The sequence below is a fragment of the Peromyscus californicus genome, unplaced genomic scaffold (genome assembly GCF_007827085.1).
Source record: "Peromyscus californicus insignis strain IS unplaced genomic scaffold, ASM782708v3 Scaffold_22__1_contigs__length_63687245, whole genome shotgun sequence".
Taxonomy (NCBI): domain Eukaryota; kingdom Metazoa; phylum Chordata; class Mammalia; order Rodentia; family Cricetidae; genus Peromyscus; species Peromyscus californicus.
In genome coordinates this window covers 29,165,381-29,188,024 of record NW_026294525.1, presented here as the reverse complement: position 1 = coordinate 29,188,024, position 22,644 = coordinate 29,165,381, and the positions used below count along the sequence as shown (strand labels likewise).

At 42.1% G+C, this 22,644-nt stretch overlaps 1 protein-coding gene across 4 annotated transcripts in view; it reads left to right on the top strand.

Moving 5' to 3' along the window:
* The window catches only part of Myb (MYB proto-oncogene, transcription factor), a 38,834-nt gene extending 23,165 nt beyond the window's left edge, over positions 1-15,669 (top strand). For all 4 annotated transcript variants that reach the window (XM_052751157.1, XM_052751159.1, XM_052751156.1 and 1 more), the window contains one exon: positions 14,367-15,669. In XM_052751157.1, the coding sequence (XP_052607117.1) occupies positions 14,367-14,486 (120 nt within the window). In that variant the 3' untranslated portion in view covers positions 14,487-15,669. The remainder of the gene's footprint in view (positions 1-14,366) is intronic.
* Positions 15,670-22,644: the final 6,975 nt, after the last annotated feature.

Genomic DNA, 22,644 nt, shown 5'->3' with positions numbered 1-22,644 from the left:
CTCGAACTCACAGAGATCCGCCTGCCTCTGCCTCCTGATTGCTGGGATTAAAGGCATGCACTGCAGCCGCTGCTGCTGCCGCCGCCGCCACCACCCAGCTAAGTTGTAAGACTCTTAAAACCCATTTTTTGGAATTTGTGATACTTGTTATCATCTAAATATATTTTTATTATTTCTTTGAGGACTTTATGCAATATATTTTGATCATTGCCCTCCCCAACTCCCCCCCCTTAACTCCTCTAAGATCCGCTCCCACCTTCCTGGTTCCCAACTTCCTGTCTTCTTTGTTGTTGTTTTAGTGAACAACCTATTGACTCTCCTTTGTGCTACCCATAATCCTGGGTGTGGAACCATCCACTGCAGCATGGCCAACCTGCCAGGAGCCTCACACCCTTAAAGAAAACTGACTCTCCCTCCCCAAGAAGCCCCCAACTCTCCATAGCTCCGCAGTTAAGGGTGACGGTTCATGAACCCCTTCCCACTCTGTCCTAGAATGTGGCGTGGCTTGGTCTTGTGCGGTCAGCTGCAGCTGATGTGAGTTCTTGAGTGCCATGGTTCTGTCATGCCCAGAAGATGCTATTTTGCTTCAGATTCCCCCCAATCTCTGACTTTTACAGTCTTTTACCCCCTCATCTGTGGTGGTTCCTGAGTCCTGGAGAGAGTTGTGACACAGGTATTCCGTTTGTTGCTGAGCATTTCTCAGTCACTTAGTCTTTATAGTCAATAACCTATTGACTCCGAGTTAACCAGTTATGAGTTTCTGCATTAGCCACCATCCAACACGAAAACTTATCTGATGAAGTCTGAGGGTTTCTCTAATATATTTGTAGAGAGATATGAATTTAGAGGGCAGTTTAATACTATGCCCATTTATCAGAATAATAGTAGTAGATTTAAATATGGGGCCTGTGAACTCCCCAACCATGGGTTCTCGACCAAATTTGTCGTACCAGGCATATGCTTATTCCTATGAAGCAGGCCTTAAATTTAATAAGAAAACAGTTGGTTACCTCCATAACGTCAGTGCCACTGTTGCGGCCATGGGTATATCCTGTCATGTGGATCATTATTGTAGTTCACAGTGCTCACAGCTGGGTAAAACTGATGCTAACTCTCTGCCCTCTCGGCAGTCTACATAGCATCTTCCAGTACTATGACAACTAGTCAGTATGGAGGAAGCTTCCTGGTTAGTGCTGACCCGGAAAGACAAACATCTCATGTGGATTTTATTGTTGACTCTTTATAGTCGTGTGTTTAATTTGGATTGCCTGTATAATCTAGGAATCTAGAAATGGTTCATTGGTGGGGATGGGGGAAGAAAGATCTTATGGAGAGGATTAACAGAACAAAGGTGGTATGAAGGGGGAAACAGGAGGGATGATGGGAGGGAGGTTGAAGTGGGGAAGAGGCATGGGAGGATACAATAGAGGGTGGGGTTAAGAGAAAGACAACCAGCACTAAGGATGTTTGAAAAAGCCATGTGGAATCCTACTAGTTTATGTACCATATAATGATTTATATATATACCATATATGTAAATTTGTGTATGTGTGTATTAAGTTACCCTACAAAGGGGATTATACTCATTTCAGAAGCATAGGTTGCTAAATAAGATAACTCCCCTCTATATGTTGATCAAAGGTAGTGTAGAGACCCCAAAGCAACACAGGTTACTGCCATTGCTCCTGGTTGATGTTAAGACTCAGCTGGTGAAGACACCATACCCTTTGGTCACAAGACATGGAGAAATCAAGTTGGTACTTTCTATCACTTTTTTAGGTGATACAGACAACTGGATGAGTTATAGATAGGTCCAATTATGTATTCATTCAATTGGATCACTTCCCTATAGCTTTCCTCAGACACTCACTGCTTTGATGAAAGATGGGTGTGGCCAGGAGTATGAGGGAGGGGAAGCCAATACTTATGCAAAGTCAGTTCCTGAAGCAGTCACGCTTGAGTTGGCTCTGTGTAGTGCAGACTCAGTACCACAGAGGTAGGGGAGATAAAGAGAAGAGCACACTTCATCCAGGCCTAGTGGGACACAGGAAAGGGATTAAAAGGATGTCAGAGCAGGGAGCAGTCATTTTATCTAGAGCTGATCATCGGTGCCGAGGGAAACCCTCGCTTTGTTTCTTGGCCCTTGGTTTCCAAAGCATAGAGCTTGACTAATGCTCTTCGTACTTCACGCTGCATTAAGTTTCATGGATATTTTATAACCTAGCCCAAGATTCAGCCTGTGTTTACTGAAGTGTAGAAAAGTATAACCTGGCATGAGATGGCAGTCTTTAATCTCAGCATTTTGGAAGCAGAGGCAGGCAGATCTCTGGGTTTGAGGTCAGCCTGGTCTATGTAGAGTGTTTCATACCAGCAGAGCTACATAGAACATGTCCAAAAAAGAAAAAGAAAGAAAAGAAAGAAAGAAGGAAGGAAGGAAAGAAGGAAAGAAAGAAAGAAAGAAAAGAAAGGAAGGAACATTTTGAACTTCAGAGCAAATGTTTGAGTATATTTGGTGACAGTAATTATTTCATATACTTAAAACTCATGATTATGCTCCTAAAATTGAGTCCTATTGGTTTTTGACTTAACCAAACAGTGGTCAGGTCAAACTATTCAGAGCTGAACATGAGGTAGATATAAAACTAATAAAAGCAGGGCAGTGGTAGCGCATGCCTTTAATCCCATCACTCAGGAAGCAGAGGCAGATGGATCTCTGTGAGTTCGAGGCCAGCCTGGGCTACAGAATGAGTTCCAGGACAAGTGCCAAAGCTACACAGAAACCCTGTCTCGAAAAACAAACAAACAAAACTAATAAAAACTAGGCTGCATGACTGAAAGTGTCAGTTCTTACCCTTCCATATTGTTTGGGGTAGGGACTCTTCACCACTGTGTGAGCCAGGCGATGGCCCAGGGGCTTCAGGGGAATTCACCAATCTCCACCTTAGTGTCTCCACACAGGGATTATTACATATGCATGCATTACTGCCTCTGGCTTTTACACAGGTTCTGGGAATCCAAACTCGGGTCACCAGGCTCCTGCAGCATGTACCATTACCCACTGAGCCAGCTCTCCGGCTCCCTCCTACAGAATTTTTAATGCTATTAACATTTTGATAGTCAGTATGAGTCTGTCAACATGGACATCTAGCCTGTGAGACTGTAGATACACACATGTGATTTCTAAACTGTTTCAGACTTTCATGATAAATACTGAAGGGTGCATGAAGTGACCCTGAATATCTAAACACATCCCTTATGTTCTTTATTATCTCAATCCAACAATATTTAAGCAGTATCATTCCTCACCTTTGAGGGTGTGTTTTTCTCCTCCCCCACCCCAAGAGGTGCCTGAATCGTAGCTGATCTCAAACATTACATACACTGTTTTTTACATACCTATCATAAAGTCTAATTTATAAATTAGGCAGTGAGAATAACAGCAACTAACAGTGAAATATAACAGGTATAATGATATACTGTAAATAGATGGTATTTTAAACCCATGAATGTTTATTTCTGTGTTCTCTAATATCATCTGACCACCATTGCCCCCAGATAACTGAACCTAAACAAACAAACAAAAACTAAGGGTGGGGCATAGGGAGATTCACTGTTTTCCCATGCAATGGTAATTTCGTTTGTTTGAACATATTACCATTTCCTGCCTTTCCATTGGTAATTCAGTTGGATCTCGTTAGGCAGATCTCTCACACGGGCCATCGGTGAAGATACTGTGCACTTATTAAATGGCCTGGCTTAGACACTTGTTGCTGTGAAATAAGTAACCAGATACAAGCACATTAGGGAAGGAGGCGCTCGCGTTGGCTCACAGTTTGAGGGCGCCATCCATCATGGCAGCAGGGGCCGGTCACATCCGGTCCGGAAGCAGAGAGCAGTCAACGCTGGCGTTCAGCTTTCTTTTTCCTTTGTATGTAATCCAAGACCCCAGCCCAGGGAACAGTGCTGCCCTTGTTAATGTGTCTTCCCACATTAACCAATCAAGGTAATTCCTCACAGAGGCTCTCAAAGGCTAACCCTAATTAGATAGCCCCTCCCGGCCACGCCCAAAGGCTTGCTGCTTGACTGATTCTAGATCTTGTCAAGTTGTCCTCACTATCAACCATCTCACTGAAAAAAGAGCATTGTTTAAAACCTGTAACTTTTCTAATTTGTACCCTTAATAAATTAAATATTAAATCATTCTTGAGCCAAACGGTCTTAATGTTTTTGTCAAAGCAGAGTTTTTCATTTTTTTGTTTTACTTTTATTTTTTTTGAAATGGGGTCTTAATATATACTGTGTAGCCCAGGCTGGCCCCAAATTTGTGATGATCCTCCTGCCTCAGCCTCCTGAGTGTTGGGATTGCAAGTTGTAATTCGCTGTGCCCAGCTTTCAACCGAAACAACAAATTCCCCAAATATTTTCAGTCTGAATGTTTTATAAAATGGAAAACATTTGCCACCTATGTATTATAATTAATTATAAGATTAAAATATTTGCCCTAAATGGTATAATTAATTATAAAATGTAAAATATTTGTAATTATTTGTAAATGTAATTCAACCTAGTTTTAATAATCCTAGGCTGGGTCATGACAACAAATTTTTAGACAGAGCAGTTATCTCTGTCTTAAATGTTGGGGTCCACATATTGAGTGCTTTATGCCTTTGTTTCTAGTATATACACTATTATTGAATAAACATGCCTATATGCAAAACATTGGACATTTCAAAATTAGAAATAACAGGAAGCTGGGATGGGGTATAGCTAATGGTAGAGCACCTACTGAGCATGTGCAAGGCCCTGGGTTCCATCCCCAGAACCATGAGAGGAGGGAGAGAAAGTGAAATGCAAGAAACCAGAAGTATTAAATTTTATTAGGATAAATTTCAAACATACAGAGATATGGAAACTATGGCGTTCTCAGCAGTTGTTAACAGTGTGCCACGTTAGTCTATTTTTGAGAAGCATTTAACGTAAGCCCAGCTATAACCTCGTATTCTAAAAACGGACATTTCCCTATAGGACACCACACCACCATCATACATTTTTAACAATCATTCCTTAATATTCTGATTCCCAAGGCATAGTTAACTTTATCAGTCGAAAGAAAGCTGTCTATTTTGCTTGTTTGATTAAAACTGAAATAGCCTCACTCACTGAGGTACATTTTCTCGTCGCTCCAAATCTCTCTGGACAGCACCACCGCATTATTTCCCTGCAAAGTGCTCTGAATCCTGTGTTGGGAAACGGAATACAGAGTCGAAAACCCCGGTGCTGGGTGTTCATTTTGTTATGTGGGTTCTTCCTGAGACACAGTGGATTGTAAGCTACACAGTACTTACCATATGTCTTCTATAGTTTAGGTTGTGAGCTGAGCCTTTAACAGCTGAGCCATCTCACCAGCCTGATTATTATTTATCTCCTAATCTATATGTCTAATAAATTTATTTAAGTAAACAGAAGCATAAAAAATTTGTGAGCTGCTGCACACAGCCATGTGATAATTGTTTCTTTGTTTCTTTTCTTTCTTTCTTTTTTTTTTTTTGGAGACAGGGTTTCTCTATATAACATCCTCGGCTGTCCTGGAGCTCTCTTAGTAGACCAGGTTGACCTCAAACTCACAGAGATCCACCTGCCTCTGCCTTCTGAGTGCTGGGATTAAAGGCATGCGCCACCATGCCCGGCAGATATTTGTTTCTTAAATATAGTTTCTTACCCTGTTTTCAGAAGGAATTTGTTAAAACTGAATAGGCATAATTGCTGGATTTCTTTCTCTATTAAGACATTTTTCTTTTACTTTAAAACTGTAAGAGCGAATGCACTCTTACAACTAGTTTGAGACACTTTGGGTATCTGTGTCTTTCATGTGGCTCAGTAGGTGTGAAACTCTCTTGTTTTCTTTATCAGTACTTAGCCTATCCCGCAAGTTATGTAGGGGAGCCGGCTGGAGTCTAGATGTGTATACAGTGATCACAAATGGAGAAGCAGAGAGAATATTCATTCATCTTAGAAAACTCGAAGTTTGGAGCAGGAAAGTCAGACTTTCTGTGGGAGGCCACTGTGTCCTACCACACAGAGTTTAAGCTGATAGAGCTGAGGTAGACACCCAGAGAAAGCTCCTCTGTGGGGGAAGAGTCGCCCGCTTTTCTGTATGCTTTCAATTTCCTTTACTGGTTGAAAAACATACCCTGTGCTAATAAACGTTTCTCAAGGTAGGCATTCATATCGCCAGACTCAAAACCATACTCAGGCTATAAGCTCCCTGAGCTTCTGGATTTTTCTCTTAAATTATAATTTCCTTTTCTTCCTATTTAAAACTCAAGTGCAAAAGCTGTGTTTATATGCTTTTTTACTTACTCACTTTCCTCTTTTTTTTGTAACCACAAAATGACAGCCTTAAATTTTAATTTCCTGACTTGGTTTGTCAGGGTCTTACTCTTTTTTTTTTTTTTAACATACAATGAGTTTAAATAAATTTCTTAAGTCTTTATTACTTAAACACATTCTCAGAAGATCAAAGAATTTTATAGGACTGTTAACTAGTGATTGAAACTCACTTTTGTTTTCTTTTTTTTTTTTGGTTCTGTGTATTTCAGCTGGTGCTATCTTTGTATGACTTGTTTATGAATGTGTGTATTTTTTATTTATTTATTTATTTATTTATTTTTGGTTTTTCGAGACAGGGTTTCTCTGTGTAGCTTTGCGCCTTTCCTGGAACTCACTTGGTAGTCCAGGCTGGCCTCGAACTCACAGAGATCCACCTGACTCTGCCTCCCGAGTGCTGGGATTAAAGGCGTGAGCCACCACCGCCCGGCAAATGTGTGTATTTTTTAAACACAAGGCCAACCCTTTCCTCGTAACAGATGTTGCACAGAAGTGTCATGAATTCTCATGTGGCTAACAGCCTGGGCTCTGCTGTGGGCTCCATCACTTTCTATTTGGATGGCTTCACAAATTAAATGAAGTCCATTGTTCTTGTCTATAAATTGAGGACCATAGTGCACCCTCCACTGATCTCATAAGGTCTCTGTGAACATCATCTGGATATGGTGCTGTTTGCAAGATGGCGGCACCTGAACTACTGTGTTCCCACGATATTCCTTGTTAGAGAATAACTGCACACAGTCTCCGCCCTTTAAAAGGGACATAGCTCCGTTTGTAGAGTGCTTGCCTAGCATGTGTGAAGCCCTGGGTTTGATCCAACACCACATAAGCCAGATATGGTAGTGTCTGTTGGTAATCCCAGCACTCTGGAGGATCAGGAGTTCAAGGTCAACTGTAATTACATCGTAAGTTTCAACATAGCCTTCGCTATATGAGACCTCATCTAAAAAATATATCATAATAAATTAACTAAAAGTCAGGTAAAGAGGTCTCACTCACTCTTGCCAGATTTTCTGAATTACTGCCATGAATTACTTCCTTCTAGCATACTATTATATACATATATATTCCCTGCCTCACCTTGCAGAGCCTTGTTAGTGGGTCTCTAAAAGAAAGAGGCTGATCAACCATTAAGAAACCCAGGGAGTAGTCAGGCCTCTTGGCACTGTGGAGACAAAAGGGATGATGGACTGGGTTTCTTTTCTTTTCTGCTGTTGTGTTGGTAGCAGGAAGACAGATGTGGACAGTGTCCACTCAGAGCATCTGTTTGTCTACAGTGTTGCTGAGTTCCTCCCCAGGGTGTCTTCACAATCACTGGTACTCCATCTGGTCACTATTTAACCCCTTATATTGGCAGAAAGTCATGTCACTCTCCGATGTATTTTGGTGACCTGCTTTCAATCGGTGATATAAATCAAGTGAGCTTTCTGTGTGCATCTCTGGAAAGGCAATGAGAGAGGCCAACCAAATGTGACTCTGATGAGCCGAGTCAGTCTGCCATGCCCCAATCATTCCAAGATACGGACTCTTCATATGCTTTGTTTGATGACACCTAGAATAAACACTGAGATGGAATCTGCCTTGGGGAGGCCAGGAAAGAGAAATTGCTTTAGAGTAATTTGGCAATTGTCTAGATATTAATAATCAGATACTAGGAGGTGTCCAAGAAGAGTCATTCTTCTAAACACTTGGGGTATCCCAAGTTATAAGAGGATATAAGTTATTGGAACAGCTATAAAAATGTAGGAATGAAAACCTCTAGAGACATCTAGGTCAAAGAAGCCCATGACTACAAAGGATCTCTCTGTGCTGGCACTTGTCAGTCTAGCCTGGGAAGTGGAGGCACGAGAGGATAGGGCGCTTTCAGCCATCAGCTGCATAGTTCATCCCCTCGCTTAGGAACTCTCAAGTTGTGAGCACGTAATTGTGCATTGATCGTACCTTAGCAACATCTTGACTTAAGCTACAACTCAACTTTTCTGTGCTATCCTTCATGCGTGACATTGTAAACAGGTGTCCCTCTGGTAAGGAATTCTGACTTTCAGAATTTCAGGATGAGATAAGTAGTATTTCATTTGGGTGAATTAAATAGAATCAGAGAATTCTTACTTCTGATTCTTTAGACACCATTCATCTATGCTTATTAGTTTAAAAATATTAAAGACATGTCATCTCACAAGTTGCTTTAATTTGAAAAAAATATATATATGTATATGCATTTAGATGCCTTATTAACTCTTTATATTGTATAACAGTTTCCCAGGCACCTTGACCTCAGCAGATACTGTATGAGATTGCTGTATGAATGTAATAATGCTAGCAGTTGTTCAGCATGGTGGGAAAAAAAGCTATCTGGAGTCTAAGTGAAAATGCTAAGATAATCTAATTCTGGCAGAAAACCACCTGTGGATGTGGTCTTGTCTCCTTTCATTTATTCTGCTTCTGCAAAGGGTCTGGGTATTTTTTTTTTTTCCAAAGTGCCTTAACAGGATATCCCAGTTAAAGTTTTGACAGACTGTTTATAGTTCACTTCTGCCCAGCGGCAATGGAAGATGCATTACAGGATAAGCAAGGTGACTCTCGGGTAGGATTATTAACATTGAAATGAATTCAGACAGGCTGACATCTGCAGAATGCCATGGGTTAGGAACAGAGCGAGAATCCATGTGCAGAAGTCCGCAATGCCTAGCAGCTTCCTTAAAGTAAATGAAGCAAAAATTGAGGGGGTGAAAACCAGAACACGCAGACCTGGATGACAGCGTTGAGAAATAGTCCTTAACACTAAGGCACCTCATCCTTTGTCAGAGCTGTCGTCTGCTGGAGAGGTTGCTGTGGGGCCCTGGGTTCAAGAGCATAAGACAAAAGAGAAGCTGTTCTTTTTTTTTTTTTTTCCTTTTTTCTGTGTGTGTGTGTGTGTGTGTGTGTGTGTGTGTGTGTGTGTGTGTGTGTGTGTGTGTGGTGTGTGTGTGTTTGGGAGAAGCACACATGTGTATGTAGCAGCTAGAGGACAACCTCACGTGCTGTTCATCCTATCTAACCTTCCCCCCACCCCCTTTTTAAGACCTTGACCTGGAACTCATCAAATGGTCAAGTGAGCTAGTCTGACTGCTGGGGAGCCCCAGGGGTCCACCTGCCTTTGCCTTCTTTCTTAGTGCTAGGATTTCAAGTGCACACTACCATGCCCAGCCTTTTTGTTTGTTTGTTTGAAACACGGTTTCTGGACATCAGACTCTGGTTCGTCCTCATTGCAGAGCAAATACTTCGCACAGGCGGCTGTCACTGCAGCCGGAACAGTTCTTCTCCTTTCAACCACGGTGTCCCACTATCTGACCTTGCTTCCCTTCCACACCGTTGCCACCCGTCTGTCCTCAAAGACAGTGTGTTACATTCACTGTGGGATGTGCCTACTGGGTGCTCTTCTAGTGCAGAGAGAGCTGCTGCGCATGTGCTCCGGGCCTTTCTCTCTGCCGTGATTCTCGCACACAGTAGCTTACTGTGAACTGTTGTGTACACACCAAGACCCAGGTGTCCCAAGTCCTCTCACCAGCCCCAGGCTCTGAGCCTTAGGACATGTGCTGAGGAATTTGGATTTTTGTTTTGTTTTGTTTTGTTTTTTCGAGACAGGGTTTCTCTGTGTAGCTTTGCACCTTTCCTGGAACTCACTCTGTAGACCAGGCTGGCCTCGAACTCACAGAGATCCGCCTGGCTCTGCCTCCCGAGTGCTGGGATTAAAGGCGTGCGCCACTACCACCTGGCGAATTTGGATATTTTAATTGTAGGAGAAGCTAATTATTTGAAAGGTTCCCACAAAGTACTCATGAAAAATATGTGGCACCTTCTTTATATATTGATTCCATCTCAGCTATCTAGTCCTGGAGGAAGAACAAAGTGTGAATCTAGGGATAATCATGTAGGGGATTTGTCAAAATCATGATCATATTCAACTTGAGAATCTAAGTTAATAAGAATTCCTGAGCAGACTTGGACAGTCTGAGTCACCCACAGTACCATTCTACAAAGGATCAGAACACGGCCATCACCAGAAAGCATAAGTAAAAGCAAACATAACTGATTTCGTGGTGGAATTTTAAGATACTTAATCTGCATGTTTAGAAAATGTGTTCTGTATTAATTGAAGCCCAGTAGAAAAATTTGTTTTTTAAATAGAAAATCAGAGAAAAAGAGAAATAATCCTTTTTTGCTTCTATTTGTTTTCTCCCTTCTTTCCTCTTTCTCCTCCATTTGTTGAAGACACATGTTTCTGTGACTGTATATCTCTGTGTATCTTAAATCTACGTACATGGCATCTTTAGGTTAAGGTACTGCATTAGGCTTCCTCATTGCTCATTTGATTTTCAGGATCCTCTCTCCTTGTTCTCTGTGTAGTCATTCTGCTTTCTGTGTAGAGGATTCACCATATTGAATTACTGCCTCTCAACCACTAATTATTATAGATCCTATTATGCTACCAGGACTATAAGCACTAACTCAGTCGGTGGACGTGGGACAATAAATTTTGTTATTTTAGGCGATTTTATGTGTCCGTCTGTATTTCTGTGCTGCACTGGAAGACCTTAGCTCCAGCAAGTAAATAGTTGCTAAAACTCAAGAAGGGTCTTTGGGTGAACGGAAGTGCTGTGCAGAGATGTGTATGTTTGGTCTGCATATTTGAGTCCAAGGAAACATTCATTTTACAGAGGTCCTCAACCTTTCTAATGCTGTGACCCTTTAATACAGTTCCACATATTGTGGTGACCCCCAACCATAAAGTTATTTTCATTGCTACTTCATAACTGTAATTTTGCTACTGTTATGAATCATAATATAAATATTTGTGTTTTCTGTGGTCTTAGGGGGCCCCTGTGGAAAGGTTGTTCGATCCCCCAAAGGGATCGTGACTCACATGTTGACAACCACTGGTTTAGAACCATTTCAAAGAATGTCGTAACTAAATTTATTGTTTCGGGAAATATTAAATGTGACTTTGTGTTAGAAGCCAACCTGGAATTCAGGCCATCTTTGTTGCATCATGTCTGTGATACGCCATTCCTTGAAAGTCTGTAGGATGACCCATTTACTGTCGGGATGTCAAGTTGAATGTTGCGCCTCTACACACGGAGTACACTTGTGCACCTAACTGCCATTAACGGCGATGGGGAGGGAGAGGAGGGGTCTGAGAGACTGTGGCTCAGGGAAGTCAGAACACAGCATGCAGACCTCAATTCACTAGAACCGGGAAACCTCAGCACCGGGCCAGCCGTGTCCATTCAGAGTTGCCATAGCTATTTGCCAGCAAGCGTTAACACTTCTCACTCCATACCCCCATGGTTCTGTGTGCATTGGAAAGTCCTGGGGATTGAACCCCTGAAATTCCTATCAACTTCCTCACTGTGTTCTTGGCAAGAGGTCTGCTGGGACCAGCATCACCCACTGCTCAGGGGCATGGACTATCGTATTTCACCTCAGTTCAGATCCTTTAGTTTCTTAGTGGTGTAATCTGGAACATGCTGTTCAGGTGCTCTCTTCCATGTGAACTTCCTGGTATGTGAACTAGGTGGGGGTACTACAGGGGAGCTACGCCATGGGTATTTTGTGTGAGGGTTAAAAATGTGACGGGAGTGTGGGCAGTACATAGTAAGGGTCTGTTCAATGCTGCTGCGTAACCACTGGATCCTTGGTCTCTCTGTGTCCTTTCACACCAACACTGTCCAGATCACTAACTCCCCATCACCGCTAGCCTTTCCCTGCAGCATTTCTCTGGATGTGGTGTTCTCAGTGTCCCGTGCCCTGTTCGATTGCTTGTGGCACCACAAACCTCCACAGACTGTTATTATGTGTTATAAAACCATGCGTGCATTTTATCTCTCCAAAGAAACACGAGAAGAGAGAACAAAGCCCTGGTTGTTGGAGACGAGGTGTAGCTATGTAGTCCATTGCTGGCCTTGAGTTCACTGTGTAGCTCAGACTGGCCAGGAAGCCTTGATGTTCCTACCTCTGACTCTCAAATGATGGAGTTACTGTGGTTCACCGCTGGGCCTGCAAACGGTCTTTCTTCCTTTTCTTTTGTCCCGTGGAAAACAATTCCTGTTAGATGTCAACACCAGGAATCGTGTTTTTCCTACACTCTTGGGCCTTATGTTTGTCTTCCTCTCTGAAATGGCTGCCGAGTAGCTCAGAGTCTGAGTGGTAGTTTACCTATGTCTAGGCACTGTGCTGCTGTGGATATCGCTCTGTATAAATAAAATGCTGATTGGCCAGTAGCCAGGCAGGAAGTATAGGCGGGACAAGCAGAGAAGAGAATTCTGGGAACAGGAAGGCTGAGTCGGGAGACGCCAGCCTGCCATCCAGGGAGCAGCATGTAAAGGCAACAGGCAAAGCCACGGAACACGTGGCGACATATAGATTAACAGAAGTGGGCTGAGTTTAAGTGTAAGAGCCAGTCAGTGGTAGGCCAAGCAGTTTAATTAATATAAGCTTCTGAGTGATTATTATATCAGCTACACTGTATTGTTGAAGACATTTTGTATGCAAACCTTTCCCAGTCTTCACACGGATTGCTTTTCCTGTGATCTTGCTTGTTGCACCTTTTTTTTTTTTTTGGTTTTTTGAGACAGGGTTTCTCTGTGTAGCTTTGCGCCTTTCCTGGGACTCGCTTGGTAGCCCAGGCTGGCCTCGAACTCACAGAGATCCGCCTGGCTCTGCCTCCCGAGTACTGGGATTAAAGGCGTGCGCCACCACCGCCCGGCTTGTTGCACCTTTTGAAGCACTGTTATGTCTATGCTATGAACACTGTAAATTGTCCTGAGAATTAAGTGGGACATAAATTGTACGTAAGTTTGAGTCAACCTGGGAAAACAGCAGGAGTCAGGAGAGGCAGGCGGGAGACCAGTGCTCAAGCCACTGTATGCATAGCGTGGCATGGGCTTGGGCGAGCTACCTCCAAACCCCACCGGTTCATTTTCCGGGCCAACGAAAGTTGGTCTGGACCTGCCTCATGCGGTGGCTGTATGATGTACATGTATGACTGTGTATGCACAGGCCCCAGTACTGTGTCTGGACCTTGTTCCTTGTTAGGTCTATCCTGTGACCTCCAGTGTAGCCTTAAAAGTTAAGCTCAAGTAGGGCTGGAGGTGCAGCACCGTAAGTAGGATACTTCTCTATAGTACACAAAGGCCTGACCCAGCACTTGGGAGGCTGGGGCAGGAACATTAGAAGTTCAAGGTCAGCTCAGCTACATAGTGAGTTCAAGACCAGCCTGAGATACATAAGACTCTGCTAAAAAGAAAGGAGGAAATTAAGCTAACCCAGGAGCTGGGGTTGTAGTTCAGTGGTAGAGCATTTGCCTAGCAAGAACGCGAGGCTCTGGGTTTGACCTTCAGTACAGCAAGAAAGAAAAAAACTGTCCTGATAGAGATATTAAAAAGTTAAGGCCGGGCGGTGGTGGCTCACGCCTTTAATCCCAGCACTTGGGAGGCAGAGCCAGGCGGATCTCTGTGAGTTCAAGGCCAGCCTGGGCTACCAAGTGAGTTCTAGGAAAGGCACAAAGCTACACAGGGAAACCCTGTCTCGAAAAACAAAAAAAAAAAAGTTAATTTTTAAATATACACATACATATGCATACGTGTAGGTTTCATCAGGATTTGATGCATTACAGAAATTAAGTAAGGCTTAATTGGCTTAATTAAGTCATTGGCTCAAGCACCCATCAGTTTGTGGAGTAAAAGGCCTGGAACTCTGGAGAATGATGTCCAATCCTGTCTTCCACCTTGTAAAACTGCCTAAGAGGCCGAAAGCCTTCCGATAACAAGATGCTGCATGATATGAAAGTGTTGGTTCTGTGGGTCAGACTTGCCCTGATCATGGCTTCCCAGCAGGGACGGCTTCCCACTTGGCTGCCCTGCTGGGGTGGGGATGCCCCTCTGGACAGCAGCCTGTGCTTCCTGCTCTGACCCTGCTCTCTCCCTCTCTTCCCCCATTAGCCCTGCAGTGGTGGTGCCTGGGAACCAGCATCCTGTGGGAAGACAGAGGATCAGATGATGGTCTCCGGTCAGGCTCGAAAGTATGTGAGCACATTCTCAGCTCGGACTCTGGTCATGTGAGACATTTCCAGAAAAGCATTATGGTTTTCAGAACACTTCAAGTTACCTTGTGGTATAGCATTCCTCAACATGGAGCGCTTCATGATTGAGAGAAGAACGTATTTTTGTTGTTGTTACAACAGTTGAGAACAGCACCAAGTGCGTTTTAGTTGCATGAAATCTTATTGGATTTCACCCAACTAAAAAGGATTTTTTTAAAAAAAATTAATGAATAGCAGTCTTACCTAAATTATTAGGTAATGAATTGTAACCATTTGTTAATATCGTAATCAGATTTTTTAAAAAAAAATAAAATGATTTATTTGTATTCTAGAGGATCCAACAGATCAGTATTTTTGACTGTGGTAAATTTTTAAAAAATTTTTATACCAAGAAATACCCCAGTATTTCACATTTCTCAATCACTAAGCACACACACAAATATTTTTTAAAAACCAGTAAAAGCATTATCATGAATGTTGGCTAAATACCAAGTAATAGTTCATGGAGCCTGTCAGAGCTCATTTGTAGTTAATAATATTGGAAATACGTTTATTGGACTAAACCAACTCATGAGGATTTTTTTTGTTAGCTTGCTTTAAAAATTATTACTGTATGAAATAGTTTTATAAAAAAATTATATTTTTATTCAGTAATTTAATTTTGTAAATGCCAAATAAAAAAAACTAATGTGTTTCGCTGCTATGGTCTTAGCCTGTAGACATGCTGCTAGTGTCACAGATGCAGTAGAGCTTGGATGAAAGGAAAGAAACTCTGTGTTAGATATTGAACTATGCACTAGTACTTACGACTTTTTTATTTTTATATATATACTTTTTCCTTTTGTAATTGGAAAACTTATTTGGGAGATTTTTGCATTTGTTGTATGTTTTCGTTTATTTTTTTAGGAAAGTTTTTTTTGTTATCGTTGGTTTATAAAAGCATGCATTGCACTTCTTTTTTTTGGGAAATTTATGTTGTTCATGTCCTATGTTTTGTTTTGAGTTGACTGTCCATTAATTCAGGCATTCTGAGTCTGACAGAACTGCCTCCTGGTTCTTGTGTTTGTGGAGACAAACATAGAGGTCACTAGCCGGTTTCTGCCTTGAGAACACTGGGTACAAGACGGCCGGCCCTCAACTTCGGAAATGACAGTGTACTTACTGCCTTGTAGCAAAATAAAGCTGTGCCCTTATTTTACATACTTCCCGACTTCTCTTGCTTTTGTGATTTGGGGTAATAATAACACATCTAAGAAAACGAAACAAACTCAAAATACCATTTTCTTTCCAAAACGTGCATGCCATCTGAAATTTATGTGACGTGTCCTTGCCACAAGGAAAGTAAAGACAAAGCAATTAAGTAGTTCACAGAATAATCGCAATGACAATTGGGAAGACTCTTCCGGAGTGTGTCAAGCAAGGTTCAAAAACTCTTGAACTGCAAACAAAATACACATATAGAAGTACTGACATCTGGTTGGGGAGATGGCTAGCATGTAAAGTACTTACTACATAGCATAAAGACCTGAGTTCCAATTCCCAGAACCCACACAAAGCCAGACAAGACATCTATGTGTGCCTATGGCAAGATGGGAGATGGAGACAGGGGAATCCCAGGAAGTTTGTGTCCAGTGAATGGACGGACACAGGACATGGCAAACGACAAAGAGACCCTGTCTCCACACAAGGGGGAAGTCGAGAACTGAAAGCCAAGGTTGTCGTCCAACCTCCACAGATGTGCTGTGGCATGCATGTTCCCATCACACACAGACATATAGGTGTTCATGGATACACAGAGTTTGTTTGTTTTTAAGTGATATTTAAACAGATATAGACAGGGTGTGGGTACTGAAGGGTCAAGCTATATGGAAGGGGAGAGTCATGGAAATCAGGAGACACTGAGAGATGCGATCAATAACCCTTGGTAAGGTGCAGGTTTTCTTTCTGCTGCTCTCCCATCATAATGGGCTGACATCTCTGAATCTGTGAGCCCAAATAAATCTACCTGTCCTCAAGCTGCTTCTAAATTTTTATCACAGTGATGAAAGGTAAACACAGACATTCCAGTGTGGTCCATTCAGCCAAGCTCCCCCGTTCTACAGATGAATCCCCCTTCAATGTTCAGTATCCTTGAACCAACACTACTTTTCATCCAAGTCACTTAGATCCAAACTCCAACTTGATGAGTTTTCTTATGCATATCACAATCTGTGGTTCATAAAGGCAAGGATGTGTTAGATGTAAAGACTAGTCTTCAGGACCATTTTATGATCTTTGGTTGTCCTGATGAATAACACATTTTTTGAGTGTTGGGAAGCTCTGTTGATCAGGCACCTGGCAGCTGAGGTCAGAAAATGGAGCCTTGATAACTGCTTGGTTCTCTCCGTGTGTCAAGCTAACCACTACGGACGATGAATGTGGGGATAACAATGGGTTTCATCTATGAGAGGGCTAGGGGTGTGGCTCAGTAGTAGGGCAAGAGCTGAGCATGTGAAGCCTGGGTTTGACTCTCTATAACCTCTTACCTATATGGAAACCACAGTTTCTTGGAAGAGATGTCAAGGAATGATGGTCCTGAAGGGGCTTCAGCATCACTGGGGTCTTCTGTTAGGGCCCCTGCATTGCCTCATCTGTTCTGGAGTCTGATCAGATTTGGTTGTAGTTCAGACTTTGCCTCTTGCCATCTTTGTGACTTGCCACAGGTTTCCTTTCACCTCTCTAACTCAGTTTTACTTACATCGGGTATCGAAGTCCACCTCAAGGCCGCTGGGCATTGTGAAGATGATGTCAAACAGGAAATCCATCCCTGGATCTCTGTAGGACCGTGTGGTGCCTGTCCTTAAGCTGCATCACTGTGACACCTGAGCAATCAAGAACTATGTTGACTGGCCAGCAACGGGGAAGGAAAGATTTCTGAGGCTCATATCTCTGGTTGCAAATTTAATATATTCAAATATAAATATTTTTCCCTGATATTCTTGGTCATTCTACTGTAGATCAATCCCTCTTCTATAACATATACATATGCAAATGATAGGACAATTTTCCTTCAACTTCTAGGTTTCTTATACAGTGTGTCTTACATGTGCTCATTCTCCTGCTTTGCTAGGAATGATATACGCAATGATACTGTGTTGGCTGAGTGCTTCTTACATGCTGCCAAGGAGGGCAGGAGGGGAGGTTTCCAGCAATGAAAAGCCTGACAGTGAAAGCCGAGGGGTCAGAGTGTTAAGAAACAGAAAGGGAAATCTGGCAAAAAGGGAAAAGATAGGCCATGAATTGAGGTTTGAACCTTGTCCTTTGTGATATGGGGAGTTATTAAAGGCTTTTAGGTAGATAAATACAATGATTAATTTATCTGACTTACATAAACCATCCTGTTTAAACTCTTTATTCATATATAGTATAAAATTAATCCTCAGGTTAGTAAAAGATGGTCAAAGTCTGAATTCCATGACAGTTAATTTCTTTTTCCCAGCATATTTCCTGCTGCTGAATTTCAAAAGGATGTGTGTGCTTTAATCCTAGAAAACCTAACTTCAAAAGTATATTTGAACTGCATTTCATAAAAAGTTTCACATTTTATAATCTGTAAAATAATAATTGATTTGGGAAGAAGTAATTGCATGGGGCACTTTTCTCCTTTAGAAGGCAGGGTATTTTCAACCAGTAATTTCTCTAAGACCTTCCCTGTCAAACTTTCCTCCAAATCTTTATGTGGTTTAAAACCTTGATTATTTTTTGATATTTTGATGTATTTTTTATTCATCAATTAGAGAATCCTGCCAACAATTTGTTCTTGAAGAAATTTCATCTTAATTTCATATTGCGTTCTGTCCTTAAGTATAGGACACATTCTGATACTCAGTGGTTCTCGAGTTTTATTGGACATCAGAGACTTAGAGCTCTGTTAGAATGGAAATTCTCCATCTCACCCTCAGGAATTTAAGTCAGGATTGAGTGATATGCAGGCTCTAAGTCACCAGTGTTTAACAGTCACTAAATAATTCCAACACAAGTGGAAACCCTGCCTTGTGAACAAATTTACAACCTGTGCTTTCTCTCTGCACATTCTTCAAGACTTCCACTTTCTAATGAAAATGTCCACTCATCTACAGAACATTAGAAAGCTAGCCCATAGCTCTGGGATTTAGTAATTTACCAGTGTTGGTAATTAGACCTTGGCCTTCAGGTCTGTCTATGTCTGGGTTTGCAATTACAGGAAGGATAGTTTCATTCACAATATGTTTGAATCTCCTTTATCATATGGTTCTATTGCCAATGTTCTGTCAAAAGGGAATCTATATATTGGTGAATTTAACATGGAAACAAAAGCAAAGCTATCATCCCCAAATCCTTGTTTCTAAACCAGGCTGTAATGATCTTGTTGGTCTCCATTGTGTGTCTAAACCTCTTGCTTTGGGTTTCTGTTTGAATGGAGGAGATATTTAATCCTGTATACAGTTAAAATGCATAAGAAGTCCTCAGATCGAAGATAAACAAAACTCAAAGAAAGCTTCAGTAGCCCAAAGACATTGGAACACACAGGGCAGAATGTGAGGTTTTTGGGTCAAGAGCATCCTCTGAGATGAACCTGCAAGCTAAGGAGTCATCTTTAAAATGTTTGGGGAAGCCGTAAGAACAGAGAGCTTGTTTTCATTTAACTCATCTCTTAAAAAAAATTAGTCTATCTACCTACTTTTAAATAGCACTAAATATCTCAATATAGCCTAACCTAACTCATCCGGCTATTCAGGTTAGAACCTAACACTCTTTCAGCAATTTTTTATTGAACATTTCCAATGCAAGGCACAGTTCCATTGAGTATATATCTCACATATACTCTAAGTACACACAAGTGTCTGTGTGTATATCATTTATGATTACAGACAGGAGTATTTTCTTGGATATCCCCAAACATACTAAGCAAAAAATAGACTTATACTTTGGTAACTATATTTCTTTACATTTAAGATGTCCCTTTTCTCAAGGCCCACTCTGTGAGATGGAACCCAATCCAACACTGCTTGGGTGACCAAGAACCAGAGACTAGATAGCCCAGAGACCTAGAATAAATCCAAATACTACTGGTCTTAAAAAATAAAGTAGTGATAAAAATGACTCCTAGTGATAATCTGCTGTACTCATAGATTGATGCTTTATTCAGCTGTTAGCAGACAAGCCTCCCACACCAGATGGGAACAAAAATACAGACCCACAACCAGACATTATGCAGAGAGAGAGAGTCCTTGGAACACACAGCTCTAAATGGGATGTCTCCATCAAATCCCTCCCCTCGGAGCTCAGGGAACCCCATGGAGGAGGAGGTGGAACAAGTGCAAGAGCCAGAGGAGACGGAGGACACCAGGAGAACGAGGCCCTTTAAATCAATGTGATCAAAGCTCATATGAGCTCACAGAGACTGAAGCAGCGATCACAGGACCTGCCCGGGGTCTGCACCAGATTCTCTGCACATACAATAGCTTTTCAGTTTAGTATTTTTATGGGATTCCTGAGTGTGTGAACAAGTGGATCTCTGATTCTTGTGACTTCTCTTGGGACTCTTTTCCTTCTGTTGGTTTGCCTTGTCCAACTTCGATGTGTGTTTTTTTTTTTTGTTTTATCTTATTATATTTTATTTTGTCATGTTTGATTATCTCTTAGAAGCCTGTTCTTTTCTTTTTTTTCTTCTTTTAGTGGAGGAGGAAGAAGGGAGGAGAAAGGGTTTATTTCCATCATAGTTCCATATAACAGTTCATCACCAAAAGCAGTTCAGGCAGGAACTCACAAAGGGCAAGAACCTGGAGAGAGGAACTGATGCAGAGGCCTGGAGGTGTGCTGCTTACTGGTTTGCTCAGACTGCTCTCTTTTATTTATTTATTTATTTATTTATTTATTTATTTATTTATTTATTTACTTATTTATTTATCTATCTATCTATCTATCTATCTATCTATCTATCTATCTATCTATCTATCTATCTATCTATTTATTATGTACATTGGTGTTTCATCATGGATGTCAGGTCCCCTGGAACTGGAGCTACAGATAGTTGTGAGCTGCCATGTGGGTGCTGGGAATTGAACCCCCCAGTCCTCTGGAAGAGAAGTCAGTGCTCTTAACCACTGAGCCATCTCTCCAGTCCCAAGACTGCTCTCTTATAGAACCCAGGACCATCTGCCCAGGGATGGCCCCACCACAATGGGCTGAGCCCTTCCCCATCAATCACTAATTAAGAAAATACTCTACAGGCTTGCCTACAGCCAAATTTCTTTTTAAACTGTCACTGTTTGTTTGTTTTTTTCTTCCAACATGATATTTTTATTGATTATTTGGCAATTTCATACAATGTACCCCTATCACACCAGCTTCCCATTCCTCCCAGGTCCACCCTCCCACTCTTGTGCCCCCTCCCCCCCAATACACCAAATTCAATTTGTGTTGCCCCTATACTCTTTGGAGTATGCTCAAACTCCCAATGGCCAGCACCTTAAAGAAAATTGAATCCTTTTCCACCCCACCCCTCCACCCCACCCCCGGCCAGAAGCCATCAACTGTGAAGAGCTACACTTTAGCATCTTTATCGCAACTTTTAAGGACTCTCTTCAATAGTTTCCTGTCTGGACTGTTTGTTTTCTTTTCCCCCCCGCGGGGGGGGGGGGGGGGGGGGTGTTGAGGGTGGGTGGGGGGTGGGGGGGGTGGGGGAGTGGGGGGTGGGGGGGTGGGGGGGGTGGCTGTCACAGAAGCCTTCAATGTTTCTTATTCTCAATTATGAGTCTACAGTCATTGGTACCACTGCAAAAGAAGCTTCCTTGCCCATCACAGCCAGTGGCAGCATGGATGATGGACTCGCACATGGTTTCCAGCAGGAGTGTGGACCATAGACATCCACATAGCCTCCAGCAGCACCACAGAACATAGACCTCAATATGGCTAGAAGCCTGTTCTTGTCTCATGAGTGACAGAAAGGCAGTGGAGCCGATGGGAGGGAAGGTGGGGAGGAACTGGGAGGAGCAGAGGGAGGGGAAACTATTATCAGTATACAGTTGTGTGAGAAAAGAATCTGTTTTCAATAGAAGAGCGGAAAAATAAATCTAAAATGTCCCTTTCAACATTTTAAAAGTTGTGGCAGCCGGGCAGTGGTGGTACACGTCTTTGATCCCAGCACTCGGAAGACAGAGGCAGGTGGATCTCTGTGAGTTCAAGGCCAGTCTGGTCTACAGAGCGAGATCCAGGACAGGCACCAAAACTACACAGAGAAACCCTGTCTCAAAAAAAAAAAAAAAAAAAAAAAAAAAAGAGAAAAGAAAAGAAAAGAAAGTTTTGGCATCAGGCTCTGTCAGTTGCTTAGTGTGAGTTTCCTGACATTGATACTGTTATAGACTCATAGTTATGCAATTGATGATACCATAAAATAAATGAAGACCCTGGAATGTTGAGCAGAAACTCTAGATAAAAATCTCCTTTCCCTTCATTCATATTGAAACTAAGAAAAATCCCATGAAGACTACCCTGGCACAACTGAGCCACATTCCTAACTATGACTCATGAGTTAGATGTCAGAAATATTCCAGGTGGGGGACCCACTTATGTCTCGAGTGTTGGACCCAAGCCAAGGTAGGTGCTCAGTAATACTTGAAAACTTCATAGACAAATGTTGGCTAGCGTTCTTACATTAAAAAAAAATTGAGCTAGCATCATCTCTGCCTTACTGTGTATCTGTGGATAAGCACCTCATTTCTCGGGATCTATTTTTGCTCATCTATAAATAAGTTTGCATGAGTGTGCTGGTTAGTTTTTTGTCAACTTGACACAAGCTAGAGTCATCCAGGAAGAGATAACATCAATGGAGAAATTGTCTCTAGGAGACTGGACTGCAGACAAGCCTGTGGTGCACTTTCTTGATTAGTGATTAATGTGGGAGGGGCCAGCCCACTGTGGGCAATGCTCATCCTGACCCCAGTGTCCTGGGTTGTATAAAGAAGCAGATTCAGTAAGCCACGAGGAGTAAAACAGTAAGCAGTGTTCCTCCAAGGCCTCTGCTTTACTTCCTGTCTTCAGGTTCCTGTTTTGTGTTCCTGCCCTGACTTCCCCAGGCTCCCGCCCTGATGGAATACAAGGTGAAATAAACCCCTTTCTCCCCAAAGTTGTCTTTGGCTGTAGTGTCTTCCTTGTAG